At 53.0% G+C, this 17,857-nt stretch overlaps 2 protein-coding genes across 3 annotated transcripts; both read left to right on the top strand.

Moving 5' to 3' along the window:
- The first annotated feature begins 532 nt into the window (after positions 1–532).
- ARMC5 (armadillo repeat containing 5) lies at positions 533–7,122 on the top strand. Its single transcript, XM_037067244.1, has 6 exons — positions 533–1,025; positions 2,597–2,704; positions 2,805–3,591; positions 4,648–5,153; positions 5,795–5,927; positions 6,029–7,122. The coding sequence occupies exons 1-6, from the start codon at positions 566–568 to the stop codon at positions 6,846–6,848; spliced, it is 2,814 nt and encodes a 937-aa protein (XP_036923139.1). The 5' UTR covers positions 533–565; the 3' UTR covers positions 6,849–7,122.
- A 3,017-nt stretch (positions 7,123–10,139) lies between these two features.
- On the top strand, positions 10,140–15,720 carry TGFB1I1 (transforming growth factor beta 1 induced transcript 1). 2 transcript variants are annotated; one of them, XM_037067258.1, is made up of 11 exons: positions 10,140–10,328; positions 11,592–11,707; positions 11,833–11,885; positions 11,988–12,130; positions 12,299–12,386; positions 12,505–12,610; positions 12,722–12,916; positions 13,775–13,948; positions 14,259–14,337; positions 14,648–14,796; positions 15,028–15,720. In XM_037067258.1, the coding sequence occupies exons 1-11, from the start codon at positions 10,316–10,318 to the stop codon at positions 15,292–15,294; spliced, it is 1,383 nt and encodes a 460-aa protein (XP_036923153.1). In that variant the 5' UTR covers positions 10,140–10,315; the 3' UTR covers positions 15,295–15,720. The 2 variants fall into 2 exon arrangements, with proteins under 2 accessions (XP_036923153.1, XP_036923152.1); XM_037067257.1 differs by having other exon boundaries at positions 10,143–10,328; positions 14,256–14,337.
- The last annotated feature ends 2,137 nt before the right edge of the window (positions 15,721–17,857 follow it).

The following is a 17,857-nucleotide window of genomic DNA, read 5'->3' as shown; positions in this document are numbered from 1 at the left end:
TTCAAGAGCTCCCCATCTGCGGCCGCTGTCAAGGAGTTTGACAAGTTCCGCCTAGTTCGAGATTCTTAATACCTTAGCGCGGACTTTGGCTCCCTCTTCGATGGGGGCAGCCAAACGCGCCTGAAGGAAAAGTGGGTAGCTGCTGAGGGTAACCTGGCGGCTGACTAGCGACGTCACCTGGTGCTACACGATACTGAAACTCCAAGGACGCAAGTCTAGGATCTCCAAATTACACCAACCCCCTCCCGGACCTCTGGGAGAGGGTTTCCCACCCCACCTAAACCAGGTGTGTTAAGCTTTGCGTGGACTACATATACCAGCATGCACGGCACGCGCCTCCTGGGCTCGCGCAACGATTAAATAACTACTACCCTCGAAGCGTTTTCTGCGACTGTGCAAGAGTCAGTACCGTGATCGAGAACTACAACTTCCGACTTGCTTAATAACTGCGGTGGCGCTATTTAGAAAGCGTCAGAGAGGAGGTTCCTGGCTACGTCCCTCTCTTCCAGTTCCGCTGCCTCTGATCAGCAGCGAAAGGGGGGCGGAGCCTTAGGCCTGAGCCAAGATGGCGGCTGCGAAACCAACCCCTGCGGACTCGCTCTCATTCTGCCTCTCGCAGCTCACAGCGGCGGCCGGGGAGGGTCTAGGTGGGCTAAAGGACACAGCTACCAACGAGACACCCTTAGGCCGTGCGCTCTTAGCCCTTCGCACGCGCTACGTCAAGGCAGCTGGGGGAATCGAGCGCTTCCGGGCACGCGGCGGGCTCCTCCCCCTTCTCGCGCTGCTACGGCAAGCGTCCACCGTGGGTCCCACTCCGTCCCAGACTGTCTCCGGCTCCGCCCCTTCGTCGGTGGAGTCTGAGGCTGCTGGTGGCCCCGCCCCCTCCGTTGCGTCCTCTTCGACTCCCTCGTTGCCTGCGCGCCTGCGCAAGACCCTGGACTTGGCGCTCAGCATCCTAGCCAACTGCTGTACAGAAGGGGCGTGCCGAACTGAAGTGCGCAGACTCGGAGGCATTCTCCCTTTGGGTAAGTGCTCCGCCCTCATTTCCTAGAAGGGTTCCGTGCACGCCCACTTGTTGTCTGTGTCTAGGATGGCTTGAATTCTTTGTGTTGTGTCCTGGGAGAACGTGTCTTGTGACAGTGTGGCACATACCTCTCAAGCTTTCAAGCCTCGTTACGTTTCAGCTCTGTTTATAGTCGATCCTTCCCAGATCAATAATTACAGCCATTGCCTGGATATTGGTTCTCTGGCCCCTCCCTCGCCTCTGGGCTGGTGAGGCCAAAGGGGTTATTTGGTGACTTTTAGATGATTTTGAGCCTCCATTTATGAGGTTCATAGCAAACAATGGCTCCTAAATTGACAGCCCTGTGGCCATTTGATGAGCTAGAGCTTAGAAGATGTAGTGACTCTGCAGTCAGGTAGAACCCTCCGGTGCTAAGTAAAATGGGATAATAATAACTACTTCGCAATACTAGAGTTGGGGGAAAATGAAATACAGATATAGAACTCAAGTATTCTAAGCATATACTGGGTACTAAGAACTAGTAAAGAGCAAATCCTAACAAAAGACAGCAAGCTTTTGTTTCCCAGCAAAGTTGGCGCCTCCTAGTGGCAACGTTGTAAACACAGTTTATGCAGTTTAAGCCTGTATGGAATTATGCCAGTTTTGATAAAATCTTAAAATTTTTGGATAAAATAAAATATCGGTATACTTTAAATTTGCATAAAATTCATCTGGACCAAAATATGTTTGACAACAGGCCTGGCACATTAGTTAGTCCTCAATAAATTAAAGTTTTTATTTTTAGTCATTCAGTCACTGTTTTGCCTTTTAAATATCTCCAATTCCATCTACTTCTATCCCTCTTCCAACATGTGCCCAGAGACCGGTGTCCATGTTCTGGGATGTGCTGGTAGCTGACTTGGTTCAAGCCACTTTCCTTTCTCACCTGGACTATTGCAACAAGCTCCTTGGTGCTTCTGTGCCTTATTTTTTCCCCCTAAAAATCCATTCTTCCCCCTGATTGCCAGATTCCATCACATCACTCCTATTCTTTTTTTTAAGATTTTATTTATTTATCTTTAGAGAGGAAGGGGAGGAGAGGGAAGGAGAGAAATATCAATGTATGGTTGCCTCTCGTGAGTCCCCTGCTGGGAACTGGCCTGCAACCCAGGCATATGCCCTGACTGGGAATCGAACCGTGATCATGTGGTTTGCAGGCCCGCTCTCAATCTGCTGAGCTACATCAGCCAGGGCTCATCACTCCTATTTTTAAAGATCCATGTGGCTCCCAGTTCCCTCACATTCAAGCCCTGATTCCTTGGCCTGGCATTCGAGGCTTTTCATGAGGTCGTAGCAGACATTGAATGGTCTCACCTCTGGACCTTTGCAAAGGCTGCTTCCAAACCTGAAATGCCCTGTAACAGCTCCATCCATCATCCTTCTAGTAAATACCTATCTATTTAATCTTTCAGACCCAATAAGTACTGGTTTCTTCTGGAGGACTTCCCTGACCCTCTCAGGCCACATTCTTGAGGTGATTAATGAGAGACACAAGAATGGGTATAACCCTGTAGGGGCCAAACTCTCTTGTAGTGACTATTCTTCAGTGTGTGAAGACCGACAGCATCCAGAACCGAACAGCCCGTGCTCTGGGAAACTTAGCCATGGAACCTGAGAGTTGTGGGGATATCCATTCTGCTGGTGAGCAGGCTATGATGATAGAGTTGGCTTGAGCTTGGGGTGGGAGAGGGGCTTGGGTGTCTATCTTTTCTCATTCTGTGTCCATACCTTTCCTCTTCAGGTGCTGTTCCCCTACTCGTTGAGAGCCTGACGGCCTGCCAGGACTCACAGTGCCTGCAGAGTGTGGTCCGTGCCCTCCGCAACCTGGCGGACTCACCCCAGCACCGCCTGGCCCTGGCACAGCAGGGAGCAGTGCGCCCACTGGCTGAGCTTCTGGCTGCTGCCCCAGACCCTGCACTGACCTTGGCCCTAGTCCGTGCCCTTTTGGAGCTGAGTCGAGGCTGCTCCCGGGCCTGTGCTGAGCAGCTAAGTCTGGGTGGGGGGCTAGGCCCACTGGTCAGCCTGGCCTCCCACCCCAAAAGGGTGGTACGTGAGGCAGCTATCCTGACTCTTGCCAATCTGTGTGCCCAGGGCCTGGTACGGCCTGCACTTGGCAATGCTGGTGGTGTGGAGGTGCTACTGGGTGAGCTCCAGCGGCGCCGGGGTGCCAGTGGGGCTGGCCCAGCCTCCCAGCAGCCCCTGGTGCGGGCTGTGTGCCTACTTTGCCGGGAGGCCATCAACCGGGCCCGGCTGCGGGATGCTGGTGGTTTGGAGTTGCTGATGGGCCTGTTGCGGGATCCTCGTGCCAGTGCCTGGCACCCTCGTGTTGTGGCTGCCCTTGTGGGCTTCCTCTATGATACAGGGGCCCTGAGCCGGCTACAGGCTCTGGGACTTGTACCTCTCTTGGCTGGGCAGCTGTGTGGTGATGCTGGTGATGAGGAAGAAGAGGGAAGAGAAGCTGCTTCCTGGGACTTTCCTGAGGAGCAGACCCCTGAGCGGGTAGAGGCTAGAAGCTTCCGAAGCCTCAGGTGAGTCCCCACCTGAGCTTTGGGATAGGGATCTGTATCTGCTCTCTTCACTACTCTTACTCTGCTTCTGTCTCAGTAAGACTTTCATTGACTCTGCCTCCTGATTCCTAGTTCTCCCCTGATGTGACCACTTTCCAGTCCCCATTAAACACACCTTCTCTCCCCTGGGTCCACCTTTGACCTTGGCACCACCCCAGCACCTCTGAACTTTGGGGTCCAGACAGGTGCACTGGAAGGTGGTATTTGCGCTGGTTGTAAATAGTATACTCTGGAGTCAAAGTTCTAATTTTGGTACCACCACTTCCAAGCTGAGTTATCATGGGAAAGTTAACTTCTCTGAGCCTCCCATTCCTTGTATGTAAAATTGAGGATAATAATACATACCTACCCCACAGAGTTCTTATAAAGATTAAATGAGGGAACTTTGTGCCATACATGGTACTAAACACTGCTCAATAAATGTCAGCCATCTTTGAACTCTCTGACTTCATCTCCTACCGTTCTCCTTGGTGCCTACTACACTCCTGCACAATGGCTTCCTAGCTACGTTTTTAACATGACAGGTGAGTACCATCTCAGGGCCTCTTTGGTTGCTGTTCCCTCTGCCCAGAGCACTCTTCCTCCCATGTGCCTTGACTAGATCTACCTTCTCAGTGAGGGTACCATCACTACTTTTTTTAAATGTCAGCTTTTCACTCTTCCAGCTTTTTTCTATTCCTTTTCATTTTCTCCATATGTACCCCTTCACTAACTCCACACTAACATACCTTATGCTTTCTGTGTTTATTTTGTTGTTTGTTTCTACTTACTGGAATATAAACTCTATAAGAAGACAGGAAGTTTTGTTTATTGCTATTTCCCAGCGTCTAAAATGGAGCTTAGTACATAACAAGCATCAGTGTTACTGAATGACTTTGGGTTTTTCCCCCTCCTCTCTTTCTCCCCTTTCTCCCTCTCTGGCCACTTCTCCCCCTCTCCCAGGCTTCTGCCACCTTCTTTTGGCCCTCCCCCCTTGCCTTGGCTTTGAGTTCAGCCTCCTTTTTCTCCCCTTTGCAGGTCGTGGCTGGTATCTGAGGGCTACGCTGCTGGCCCCGGAGACATCTCTCCAGACTGGTCTCCAGAGCGTTGTCCGCTGCCTCCACCACCTAAGCTGGCTGAACCAGCCAGTCCTGCCCGGGGCTCAGCCTTCATGCGGACACCTCGCATGCTGCGCACACCAGGGCGCAGTCCTGCTGCCACTGAGGAACCTTGGGGCCGTGAGGGGCCAGCGCTGCTGCTGCTTTCACGGTTCTCCCAGGCTCCAGACCCAAGTGGGGCGCTGGTGACAGGCCCGGCTCTCTGTGGTCTACTGGCCTACGTGACGGGTGCGCCAGGCCCACCGAGCCCACGTGCACTGCGTATCCTGACACGCCTCACCTGCAACCCTGCCTGCCTCGAGGCCTTTGTGCGCAGCTACGGAGCTGCGCTGCTGCGTGCCTGGCTAGTGCTTGGTGTTGCCCCAGAGGATTGGCCCACTCTGCGTTCCCGGCCCCTCACCCTGCGCAGCCAGCACCGTGAGCTGGGTGTGTCTCCCTGCATCTCTCTGCCTCATCTTCCACTTTCGCCCAGAATGAGCTCAGAACCTCGCCTCTCAACTCCTCCTTCTCTCACTGTTGTCTCAGTCCAAACAACCCTAGCCACCAGGAATGAGGAAGGGAAGGCTCCATTGGGCTCCATCCTGTTCTACTCTCTCAGCCTCCAAAGCTCTGCTCCATACTTTGCCCAAGCCTTGGGGCCCAGATACTCCCAAACCAGGCTTGGCCCCGGTAACCTAGAATTGTGCCTGTCGGCATTTCCTTCCCCAGTATACCCTTGGTTCTGCATTGTCGCCTACTGGTGAACCCAGGTTTAGATCCCATGTCTTTCCAGGTCCCACTACCATTTACAACACTACCAGGGACTGCCTTCTCCTGTGTCCTATTTCAGTCCTCAATGGCCGTGACTTACTCCCTGAGCATCCCACTTCCTGTTCCTGCCCTTGACTTCCAGTTCCTAGCACTGGACACCATCTCTCCAGAGCCTGCATCCTCCTTTCCCATGTCCTTATTTCTTTTCCTGAGGTTTTACCCATCTTCCTTTCAGGGGCCCAGAGGCCTGCCTTGTCCATCCCACCCCAATCTTGGACACCAGCTCCCAACCTGACCCACTCTGCCCATCCCTGCAGGTGAGATGCTGCTGCAGAACCTGACTGTGCAGGCCGAATCGCCCTTTGGAGTGGGTGCCCTCACTCACCTACTGCTCTCTGGGAGTCCTGAGGACCGTGTGGCCTGTGCATTGACCCTGCCCTTCATCTGTCGGTGAGGGCGATATGGGTACCTCGAAGGGACCAGGGAAGCAAGGTTGCTATTCCCCGGCCCACCCTTTTCTACCTTCTGAACGATTCTCTTTCTCCTCAAAGGAAGCCTTCTCTATGGCGCCGACTACTTCTGGACCAAGGTGGCCTTCGTCTCCTCCTCTCGGCACTAACTCGGCCAAGTCCACACCCACTCTTCCTCTTCTTTGCTGCAGACTCCCTTTCCTGCCTCCAAAGCCTGATGTCTCCCACTGCCAGCCCAGGCCTCCCAACTACAATCCCCTTGGACCTAGACCCGCCCTCCCCTTGCCTCTATGAACCTCTGTTGGGCCCAGCCCCCATCCCAGCCCCTGATCTCCACTTCCTGCTGGACTCAGGCCTACGGCTCCCTGCCCAGCGGGCTGCCTCATCTACTGCTTCCCCTTTCTTCCGGGCCCTGCTAGCTGGCAGCTTTGCTGAAGCGCAGATGGACCTAGTGCCTCTTCGGGGCCTATCACCCAGTGCAGCCTGGCCTATCCTGCATCACTTACATGGCTGCCGGGGCTGTGGAGCAGCCTTGCGGCCCATTCCCCTGCCAGGCCAACCCCTGCTGGGCTCAGAGGTTGAGGAGGCACTGGAGGCTGCAGGCCGTTTCCTGCTGCCTGGGCTGGAGGAGGAGCTGGAAGAGGCTGTGGGGCGTATCCACCTGGGACCCCAAGGTGGCCCAGAATCCGTGAGTGAGGTATTCCGCCTGGGCCGACCCCGGTTGGCTGTCCACTGTGCCCGCTGGACACTGAGGCCAGGGCAGTGCCCTCGGAAGCGGGCCCTGGCCTTAGTGGGGCTTGTAGAAGCAGCAGGCGAGGAAGCAGGTCCCCTGACTGAGGCTTTACTGGCTGTGGTGATGGGAATTGAAATGGAAAGCAAGGGTACCGGCCTAGACTGTTGACATCCCCTTGGAGGAGACCCAAGAGTTATTGGCTATGAAGGCAGCCTTCCTCAGAGTGGCACAGGGAGGAGGCTAAGCAGGAGTCACCACCGAGGACTAACGGGAGGTTGAAACTAGACCCCAAGATGATGGGCCGAAGACCCAGGAGTGAGAAGCCAAGGCCAAGGTCCAGACATGGGACTCATGATATGGAGAAGAGCCAGGGGCCCCAAGCCACCCTGGCTTTGCCCATCCTTCTGGAATTGGGATTAAAACTTTGGAGTTGGATACCCCTGTTGTGTGGTGTCTCTGCTTACTTTTCTGTGGGCATCTCTTCACCCATAAAATAGGGCCTTTGTATCCTAGTCTCTGTATCTTGCTTGATACAGGCCACCCTTGGCGGGTAAGAGTTTAATAAGTAAAATGCAGCCCTGGAATAAAAGAGTTCCCAGGCTTCTCCCTAGGATGTGGTTTTTGGCCCCTAGGGAAGCCCACTTCCTGCTCATGTGTCTTCATAGCTCACACAGCCACTCAACTGGACGCAGACCTTGGTCAGGGATGAGAGGACAGTGCTGAGGGAATGCTGTTGGTTTGGCAGTGTATAGCCAAGGACTTGGCCTTACTGTTTTCTAAGTGTCCATCACCCATCTCAGGCCTTCAATCTCTGGGTCCAAGTGCCCTCCCGCTGTTTGACTGAAGGAAGACCTACTGTGTTCATGGAGTCTCTGAAGCCTGTCTTGGTCATGCCCAGAGGGTCAAAGCCCTGGGCTGGCACTGAGGTGAGGGAAGAGCTCATATTGCTTTGGTCTCCAAGGCAGGGTCTCCACACCCAGCTCCCAGATCGCTGACCACTCAAATGGCAGCCTAACTTTGAGGAGAATGCCTGGACCGAGCCTGCCAGCCAGCCTCTGCAACACTAAGGCTGAGACTGCCGCCTCTGCCTCTGTGAGCATTTGTCCAGGTCTCACTTTATCAGGCTGTGTTAGAGCCACCCAGACAGCTTTTTAAAGGATATTTTAAAATATTGATTCCTGAGCTCTTTCTGATTGATTTGGACTGAGGGGATGGTGCCCTGGCCATCAGTTTTTAAAAACACCCCCAAGTTGGCCCTGATCAGTGTGGCATGGTTGGGCATTGCCCCACAAGCTGAAAGGTCAAGGGTTCAATTTCTTGTCAGGGCACTTGGCCGGGTTTCGGGTTCGGTTCCTAGTAGCAGGGTGGACAAGAGGTAACAGATCAATGTTTTTCTCCTTCACTTTTTCCCTCCTCCTCACTCTAAAAATAAATAAAGTCTTAAATGCCCACAGGTTCTGATTTGCTGCTGTTGCCCCTGACCCCTTCAGTTTAATTAATGTGGCCTATTGCCTTACTGGGAAAATACAGAATTAAGATTAGTTCTTATATGGATTTCAGCTCAAAATCAGGGCTATATTATAAGAGATAGTATTAGCAAATATAACTACACAGTTGAGAGGCATCTATGGCACTGTGGTTCTTACATTTTTTTCTGAATCATAGTCTTAAAACAAGTACTGGTACACTTGTTAGCCTTGTTTTTGTTTTTGTTTTTTTAATATTTTATTTATCTTTAGAGGGGAAGGGAAGGAGAGAGGAAGAGAAACATCAATGTATGGTTGCTTCTTGTGCATCCCCTGCTGGGAATTGGCCCCTGCCGGGAACTGGCAGGGAACTGGCCTGTAACCCAGGCATGTGCCCTGACTGGGAATCGAACCACGATCGTCTGGTTCGCAGGCCCGCGCTCAATCCACTGAGCTACACCAGCCAGGGCTGTTAGCCTTGTTTTAAGCATTTGCTCCATTTACAACAGAACATTGTATACCTCAGTTCCACATACAAAGAGCTATATGCTGTAAGAAAGCTTACAGTTTAATTAAAAATTATACATAAATCAAAGCCCGTGTGAAATACTAAATTCCTCACCTAATGAAACCACCATTTTGTGTGAAATAATTTACAATGATGCTTTGCTGTACAGTTTCAGCAGCAGATGAATACAGTCACACCTCAGTACTTGGCTTCAGAACTCAAATCCTGTACTCGGTGCGTTCTGGGAGGGAAAATTTTTCGCGGCCTGCTCAGAGATCCTTGCGCTTTCAAGAGCTTGTATGAGTCACAATGCCACCCCACAAGAGGCAATGCTTCATCACTCGTGTTCTGTGTTCAGTACTCGTCGGTTTCAGCACTGGTCATGAATTCCAGAACAAATTAGCCGCAAGTACTGAGGTACCACTGTATCTTGTAAATTGTTTCTAATCCTCACCTTAAGATATTTTATTGATTTGAGAGAGAAAGAGAGAGAGAAACACCCATCAAGTTGCCTCCTGTACACATCCTGCCTGATCGGGGATTGAATTGAACCCACAACCTTTTGGTGTTTGGGAAGACGCTCCAACTGAGCCTGCAGCCAGGGTTCAGCCGGCTGAATTTCTAAGGCTGAAGTGTGCATGTCTGGACTCAGGTCTGGGTCAAGGCCCACAGTTCAATGGCTGTGCACTATTGTGTGTCTATATCCATCCGTAGAGTGTCTTGATTTCTCAGGGTCTCAGTCCAAGGAAGGCTTCTTGTTCCTTTATGTCACTGAAGTCTGTGTCTTTCTTCTCTCTGTCCAACAGTATCTTGGGAAGGGAGTCTTTTGGATGAGGTCTGGGTCACCTCACTGTTAAGGAAGGTCTTTATCTCCAAGGCTGGCTGGGTGGGGTCTGGCTGCCTGGGAGTGTTTTCTGAGTCTGCATGGGGCTTGTGCCTGCATTTCAGTTAAACTGTGTCTGCGTGTCTGTTTTCCGGTCTTGGAGAGAAGGTCCTGCTCTCGGGTCTGCAGAAGGGTTCATTGTGTCTGTCTCTGAGAGATTTGTGTTTAGTATTTTGCCTTTTGGGAGCTCTGTTTATGTCATTGTTTGTTAGCATCTCTAAGGGAAGGTCTGTGAACCTGGGCCCTGACTGATGCTTAGAATATCATTTCTGCCCCCAACCCCCAAATTGTGTCTGGATCAAGTCTCACAGGAAAGGCCTGGGTGGAAGAAGGGCTCTGTCTGACACTCAGGATGCTAACTTTTGGGAGGTGTCTGCTTGCGGGCCTCAGTCTGTGTTTCAGAGTCTGACTGGGCGTAGATTCCGGGCAAGGTCTGGGAGAGCCACTTCTCTGACTCTAGCTGTTGGCGCCTGGGGCTCCTTGCAGCTGAGGCCAAGGCTGGGGTGTGGCAGCCTCCCTACGAGCAGGGGGGCTGGGCCTGCGTGGACGGCAGCCCTCCCTCCCGTATTACACGCCCCCACCCAGGATTCTCCCGTTCATTGCCCCCCACTCCCCCCACCTTTCCCTCTAACCCCATCCCAACGGATCCCGGCTTCCTTACATGGTCACGGCTGGGCCTTGAGCTCCCGGACGTCCTCCCCCACCCCCAACCACCCTCCGCCCCCACCGGACACGGCCCCCGCCCAGCAAGCCCGGCGTGGTCTGCCTGCACCCCACCATGGAGGACCTGGGTGAGTGGGGCTCGAGTCCCCTTGGACGCAGCCCTTCACCATCCCCTGGACCGCTTCCCCATCCTGGAGCCCCCTGGCACTCCCCCGCATCTCCTCATCCTGCCTCCTGTCTTCTCGCTTCTGGCCTCTGCCCGCGCCTTCTTTCCGACTCCACGTCCCCCTTCCTGCCTCTCCCTTCCTGCCTTTCCCTGGCTGGCCGCTCCCTCCCTCCTTTTCTCGCTCTGCTGGAGACAGATGGGCAGGGAGATGCAGTGCCCGCCTATGGGCGCCTGGGCTCAGGGGCTGTAGGATGGGAGCGGTTAAAGGGGTCTTGGGTCCGGGACTGGGAAAGTAGACAGGAAGGGAGGCTATGACATCAAGTTCTGGAAAAGAAAGGGGCCTGCCCTAGGGTTTTGGGAACGAAAGAGTTAAAGCTTCCTAAGTTTGGTACGGGTCATGTAGATGCCAGGGAGAGGTTAAGGGTTCCACCACAGTGTTCAGAGATGAAGAGTAAAGGGGCAGGAACTTATAGGTTCTGGAAGGGAAAGGCGATGGGGGTAGCGGGTAGTGGTGTCCCGGTGGGAAGGAGGCATTTTGTAGTCCCTGTCTGTTGGAACTCGGGCTAGAAGGCAGTGCCTTCCAACTGTGAGACAGAAGGGGTTCCAGCACCTTGCAATAGGGGGTGCTGCTCAGTAGGGGTTACGAGCTCTGGGTATGGGGAGAATAAGCCAATCAGAAAGCAGGTCCCCGAAGACTCACCAATGAGTTGCACAGGGTGGGACCCAGTCCTGGAGGTGGGCCAGAGCAGAGTGGGCTTGTTCAGGTCTGGAGAAGAATTGGGCGTGGCAAAGAAGCATCCAATCAGAAAGCTGGATGCCAGGCATGTAGCCAATTGAGCAATTTGGGGTGGAGCCAAATTTGGCTCCAGTAAAGAGCCAATTTTGACTGCATTAGGGAAGATTTTGAGAATCAAAAAAAAAAAAAAAAAACCCAAACAAACAAAAAAACCCCAGGCTGCTGTATTTGTGCAAGACTCCCAGGATGAGCCATTTGGGATATTCTGGACATAAATATACACATGCACACTCCAGACATGCTGCCTTTCCATGTTTCTGCCTTGGTCTAGCCTTGTGTTTCGTTCTGATTATTCATTTCTGCTCTTAATACTGGCTTTTGTCTTCAAATACTGCCCACTTGGAACGCTTATCCTTTCATGTCTTAAGGTCCTGACCGTGCCCTAACCTTGACCTCTCAACCTCTCACCCTGATGGCCTCTCCCTGCAGATGCCCTGCTCTCTGACCTGGAGACCACCACCTCACACATGCCAAGGTCAGGGGCTCCCCAAGAGCGACCCCCAGAGCCCCTCACATCTTCCCAGCCCTATGGCCACCAGTCACAGGTGAGATCAGATGCTATGGACTGGGTCAACCACTAGGGCCAGGCTGGCCAAGACTAGGGGAATCTGGGCCTGAGTGAGACAGAGTACAGGCCTGTTATCCCACACATGTGTCTGTCTCTCTGTAGATGAGGTCTGGGGAGTCTTTAGGAGCCTCCGGAGATAAGGACCATCTGTACAGGTAAGGGGCCTGGGAACTAGGGAATGGGAAAGTCAACTGGGACTCAAGGTGAGGAGACTTGGATTCCCCACCCTGAACCCAACCTCCCACCTTGTTTCCCAGTACGGTATGCAAGCCTCAGTCTCCAAAGCCTGTGGCCCCTGCGGCTCCACCATTCTCCTCTTCCAGCGGTGTCTTGGGCACAGGGCTCTGTGAGCTAGACCGGTTGCTTCAGGAACTTAATGCTACTCAGTTCAACATCACAGGTACCAAGGTTACTGAGATAGGTCTTGACGGGATGGGGGCAGGGCAGGGAAGAGCAGAGATTAAGGGGGATAGATTTTTCAGAGTAGCAGCTAATAGGACACAAAGCCTTAAGTGGGAGGGTGGGTAGAGCTTGGCCTGATGTCCAGAGCCCTCTCTCCTCTCTGCAGATGAAATAATGTCTCAGTTCCCATCTGGCAAGGAGACTGCAGGGGAGCAGAAGGAGGACCAACCTGAGGACAAGAAAAGGCCCAGCCTGTGAGTTTGGCACAGTTGGCAGGGCAAGAAGAGCGGTGATCAGTCTTAGATACCTGAGTTACTGGAGGGATCATTATTCTAGGAGGCTCTGAGCTGACGCAAGCTGTTTCCTCCACAGCCCTCCCAGCCCATCCCCTGTTCTCTCAAAACCTTCCGCCACCTCCGCCACCCTGGAACTGGATAGACTGATGGCCTCACTCTCAGACTTCCGAGTCCAGAACCATGTGAGTCAGACAGGGGGGTGGGCCACTGTGGTTTTGTGGTTCCCTAACCCATTGTAGACCTTTCCACATGTGCTTCCATTGCTGACTCAACTCATGTCCTCCCTGTTGTAGCTTCCAGCTTCTGGGCCAACCCAGCCACCAGCGCCAAGTTCTGGGAGTGAGGGCTCCCCACCCTCACCAGGGCCGAGCAGCAAGGGCAGCTTAGACACCATGCTGGGGCTGCTGCAGTCCGACCTCAGCCGCCGTGGCATTCCCACCCAGGCCAAGGGCCTCTGTGGCTCCTGCAATAAACCTATTGCTGGGCAAGTAAGTGGAGCTCTGTGGATAGGGTGATAGAGACCCACGCACCCATGATCTTCACTGAGAGCCAGCCTTCGTGCTGCTCCCTTTTAATAAGTAACTCTGGAAAGCGAGTATTATTGTCATTCATATATTATGAACGAGGAAAAACCAAAGCTCTGAGTCACACAGCAAGTAAGTGGCAGGGTGAGAATTCCAACCCAGTTACCATTTATTATGGTCCTTCTCTGTGCCAGGCACAGTGCTACTAGCTCCTTCACAAACCCCCATCTCATTTGATCTTCACAAAATCCTAGTTGGCTCCACCCACCAAAAGCCTCTTTCTCCTCTACTAGAGTCTGGTTTGGTTCTTGGCTTATTGACTGAGCAGATATTATTTACAATAACTGTGCCTAGTGGTTGACATAGATTGTCCTGGCCAATAAAGTGCCTGCTTCCATCCCAGAATTCCCAATTTGAGCAAAGCAGGTGGCATTGACCTCCATGGGCCTTGGGCACTTTTGCCTTCATATGTCTCTTCTTCCATAAAAAAATATTTAAAATTATATTTATGACTGTGTTAATGTAAAGATGAATACATTAATATTATATATGGAATCATTTTTCTAGCTTAGTTTTTTCTTCGGAATTTAAAAGAAATTACAACACTTTTGTGGGCTCCTAAAATGTACCGTGGGCCCTAGGCAGCATGGTGGAAGACCTGGGTTGAATCTCCCTCACTTACAAGACTGAGTGACTTGAACATTAGATTCTTCATCCTCATCTCTGAGAGATGAAACTTGAAAATACCATGCAATCCTTAGCTCATTGGGGACATGGTAGCCCAAGGGCCACTCTAACCCTGGCCTCACCCCCAACTCGAAGGTGGTGACTGCGCTGGGGCGTGCTTGGCACCCTGAGCACTTCGTTTGTAGTGGCTGTTCCACTGCCCTGGGAGGCAGCAGCTTCTTCGAGAAGGATGGAGCCCCCTTCTGCCCTGAGTGCTACTTCCAGCGCTTCTCCCCACGATGTGGCCTCTGCAATCAACCCATTCGACACGTGAGCCCTGCCTGGCCCACAAGTTCCTACACTGTCTCACCCAAGGAGCCTGTGAGATAGGCTTCTTCCACTCACAGTGCCCTCCCTCCCTCCGTCCCAAACCGCCTCCCACCCCGGCAACCCTGCACCTTGGCCTCTTCCATATTCCTTCAGATTCTGCCTTCTCTCTTTGACTCCCAAGATCCTCCTTAGGTCTCCCTTGCCTCAACTCATATTTCATTCTACCCACTCACCGAGGCTCAGGGTGGGAGAGGGAGGCAAGAAGGGATGGAGGGTAACATCGAGTGTCCACTTTCATTTCCTACAGAAGATGGTTACTGCCTTGGGGACCCACTGGCACCCAGAGCATTTCTGCTGCGTCAGTTGCGGGGAGCCCTTTGGAGATGAGGGTGAGCTTGACTCCCACCTTCAAAGCCACGGGTGTGCTTTACATCCCACCTTGCACCCTTTGGCCCAGTTGACTAAGACCTACTTAGTCCCTGGGGCTATGAATTTTCTCCTGCGCTCTTCTGGCCCCAAACCCTCCCTCCTGTGGGTTCCCATCCTATCCTCTGAAGGATAGCTGAAGCTCTGCACCATCACCCCAACCCCCACCTGTGCGCCGACCTCGTCCCCCTCTCCCTACTGCTCGCTCTGGCCCCACAGCTTTCACACTGCGTAGGACCGTTTTCTTTCAGCCCACTCGGTTTACGCCCCTAGGTTTTCATGAGCGCGAGGGCCGCCCGTACTGCCGCCGGGACTTCCTGCAGCTCTTCGCCCCTCGCTGCCAGGGCTGCCAAGGCCCCATTCTGGATAACTACATCTCAGCGCTCAGTGCACTCTGGCACCCAGACTGTTTCGTCTGCAGGGTGCGCTCTGTTGGAGGCGGGGCTTGGGGTGGATGCGCGGGGAGGGGGGGGGGCAGGGAAGTAGGATCCCGAGGTGGGTGATTATTCAGGGCAAGGTGTTCCTAGAGGCAAGGCTTCAAGTCTCAGTGGAACTGTCGGGAGAGGATGGAGAGGGGTTATTCGACTCGTAAATTGAGTTGTCTGGTGGCCGTTCAGCCGCTGATCCATTCTGTCACTACTGCCCTTCCCCAGGAATGCTTCGCGCCCTTCTCAGCAGGCAGCTTTTACGAGCACGAGGGCCGCCCACTGTGTGAGAACCATTTCCACGCGCGGCGCGGTTCGCTGTGCGCCACGTGTGGCCTCCCGGTGACCGGACGTTGTGTGTCTGCCCTTGGCCGCCGCTTCCACCCGGACCACTTCACCTGCACCTTCTGCCTGCGCCCGCTCACCAAGGGCTCCTTCCAAGAGCGCGCCAGCAAGCCCTACTGCCAGCCCTGCTTTCTCAAGCTCTTCGGCTGACTCTCAGTCCCCAAAATCCGGCCCTTCCCGAAAGGACCGAGCTCTTGAGACTCCAAGGCCTTGCTCTTTGAGCTCCGGGTTTTCCCTAACCCCACCCAATAAGCACCACCAGCTGTAGAGACCCGCCCCTAAGGTATGCTACTCTACATTCTCCCGGCAAATCCTAAGGCCACACGCCCCCCAAACGGGACACAGACTGACTAGCACCCCTCCTGAGCCCTTCACTTTATTCCTACCCTCCAGGGAACCCCGACTGCAGGAAGGCCCTTGCAATTACCACTGATCAGAAGCAGGGCTGGTACATTCCTCACCCCCCCCCCCCCCCCGCCCCCTGCGCCCACTGCTTTGTGCATTTTTTTCTACCTACATAAACACAGTCCACGTCATACTGGTGCTGTGTTTGCACCGGCAAGCCTTGCATCGGGATGCCCCGCCCCTTGTGAAGGTTCTTTCTGCAGCTGGTTCTAGGCCACCGCCTTGTGACTGGAGGGAGACCTGCAGCCTTAGCCTTCGCGTATCAGATGATCCTGATGCTGGAAAAGGCGGAGACCAGAGCCACCTTGTAAATAGTGGCAGAGCCAGCGCAGGAGCTCAAGCTGGGCCCCCTAGAACCTTCCTACTTCCACTTCCCCACCTCCGACCTCCTTCAGCTCTCTATATTTGAAATAAGCACTTAAAACTGTTCCCAATCCCCATGGTGCCCGCATTTTGTCTGATTCCCAGGGGGTGGCTTTTCCCCTTCTTGTAAAACCTTCAGAGGTGGGCTCCATCCAGAAGTGCCAATCTATGCCCACCCTTTCGATCCGGGCACTAAAGCACAGCTCCCCTCTTATTATAGTATTGATTCATAACATCTCCCCCAGGCAGAGGGTGACACTCTGTGGTCAGAGCGGTAGCTGAGGAGAGCACTGGGGGCTGGAGGAGCTAGAAGGAGGCTTCTAACTGGGAATCACAGAAGGCTTCCTGAAGGAGGTGACACTTGAGCTATGCCCCAGCAGAAAAGGATGGGGCCAGGGGGATGGCGGAATTAGGTGTGGAGAAATCCAGACTCCATCTGAATTCCCAAGCCCCAGAGGCCTTTCTGAGCCCCCAAACCTTCACCTTGTTCCCTGCAGTCCCCTAGGGAGAGGGCATGGACTCCTGGGCCCAAATTATAGGGGACTTTGAGGATGGAAATGATGGATCCTCAGAGCCGCTTCCAGCTCAAGGAGGAGTTATCAGCCAAAGGGATCATGTGTGGGCAAGAGGCAGGTGAGGTGTACCTATCCTTACTTCAGGCAGACTCCCAGGTCCTTTCCTCTCTGAGGCTCCTCTCCCTGGGTCTTCTCTGGCCTCCTGCTCCTCTCCTTCCACATATTCTCCCTGGGCAATGCTGTCCATCCCCTGGATTATAGCCACTTCCCCGTCTTGAGGATGCCCAAATTGGTCATCTCCAGTCTCCATTCATTTGCCAAGTATTTGTTAAATATTTACTGTACCAGGTGCTGGGGGACCACAGGGAACCAAGTAAACATGGTCCTTGCTCTCATGGAGCTGAAGTCTATCTAGTAAGGGAGTCAGATGACAAGTGTGATGAAGTAATGGGACTTCTATGACTGCCTAGCACCACCTTAGTCCTTTAGTACTAATCACTGTTGCAAATACATGTTCATTTGTTGCTTGTTTATGTTCGTTTCTGAAGCTGGAATACAAGCTCCCAAGAGCTTGTCAGATGACATATGTTTTTGTCATATGATACTGTCTCTCCAGTGTCTGGTATGGTATGTGGTATGTGCTCAATACATGTTTGTTTATGAAGGGAGGAGCAAGGAAGAAAGGAAAGGTGGGAAAATGAGAAGAAAACAAAGTTAGAGAACTAAGAGAAGGTAGAGAAGGGATTAATTAAACCAGACAGTGAGAGAAAGCCTCTGTGAAAATGTGATGTCTAAGCTGAGGCAGCTGAGAAAAAGCCGACCAGGCAAAGAGCCTGAGGAGAGCACTCCACCAGAGAAAGGAGAAAGTGCAAAGGCCAGGAGGTGGAAAGAGCATGGCATATTGGGAAGAAGGAAAGAAGGCCAGTGTGGCTAGATCAGAGCGAGGAAGGTGGGAAGTGGCAGGAGGTGAGATCAAAGAGGAAACAGATGCCCCATCATGACAGGCTTTGAAGGCCACAGGGGGGCACTTCATTTCCTCAGGCACTTCAAATTCATCATCCCTGGAAGCAGATACTGTGGGTGCCCTTCCTGTATCTGCTTGGCCCACCTGGGAAGTCATGCAGACAGTTCCCCGATACCCAGTCTCCCTAGCTGTTTCCTGAGCTTCGGTCTGAGGGTGCTCTCTGGTGGAGGGAGCCTGCTCTCGTAGCCCTCAGGGCTGAAGTGGGTGGGGAGGTTTTAGAAGCTCCAACTAGTTAGAGACTGAAACTGGTGAAGAAATACCCTAGCTGCCTGACCATCTGAGGGTCAGTTTTGAGGTGTGTTCTCCACAGAGTGTGAGAGTCCCCCACTGGGATTGTGTTCCAATTGTTCACAGTGGTAACCTGTCAGTGGACATATTCTTTATTGGCTTTTCCTACTTCACAACT

The sequence above is a fragment of the Sturnira hondurensis genome, unplaced genomic scaffold, assembly GCF_014824575.4.
Source record: "Sturnira hondurensis isolate 20B ecotype Veracruz unplaced genomic scaffold, ASM1482457v3 Scaffold0017094, whole genome shotgun sequence".
Taxonomy (NCBI): Eukaryota; Metazoa; Chordata; class Mammalia; order Chiroptera; family Phyllostomidae; genus Sturnira; species Sturnira hondurensis.
The sequence above is the reverse complement of the archived record's forward strand: the minus strand, read 5'-3'. Positions and strand labels throughout refer to the sequence as shown.

What these genes read in the sequence shown, in the direction of transcription:
- ARMC5 (XM_037067244.1), top strand. Translation starts at nt 566, where the DNA reads ATGGCGGCTGCGAAACCAACCCCTGCGGACTCGCTCTCATTCTGCCTC. An exon ending in CGGAGGCATTCTCCCTTTGG is followed by an intron (nt 1,026 to 2,596) that starts GTAAGTGCTCCG and finishes ACTCTCTTGTAG; the next exon opens with TGACTATTCTTCAGTGTGTG. An exon ending in AGAAGCTTCCGAAGCCTCAG is followed by an intron (nt 3,592 to 4,647) that starts GTGAGTCCCCAC and finishes TCCCCTTTGCAG; the next exon opens with GTCGTGGCTGGTATCTGAGG.
- TGFB1I1 (XM_037067257.1), top strand. An exon ending in TACTCAGTTCAACATCACAG is followed by an intron (nt 12,131 to 12,298) that starts GTACCAAGGTTA and finishes TCCTCTCTGCAG; the next exon opens with ATGAAATAATGTCTCAGTTC. An exon ending in GACAAGAAAAGGCCCAGCCT is followed by an intron (nt 12,387 to 12,504) that starts GTGAGTTTGGCA and finishes TTTCCTCCACAG; the next exon opens with CCCTCCCAGCCCATCCCCTG.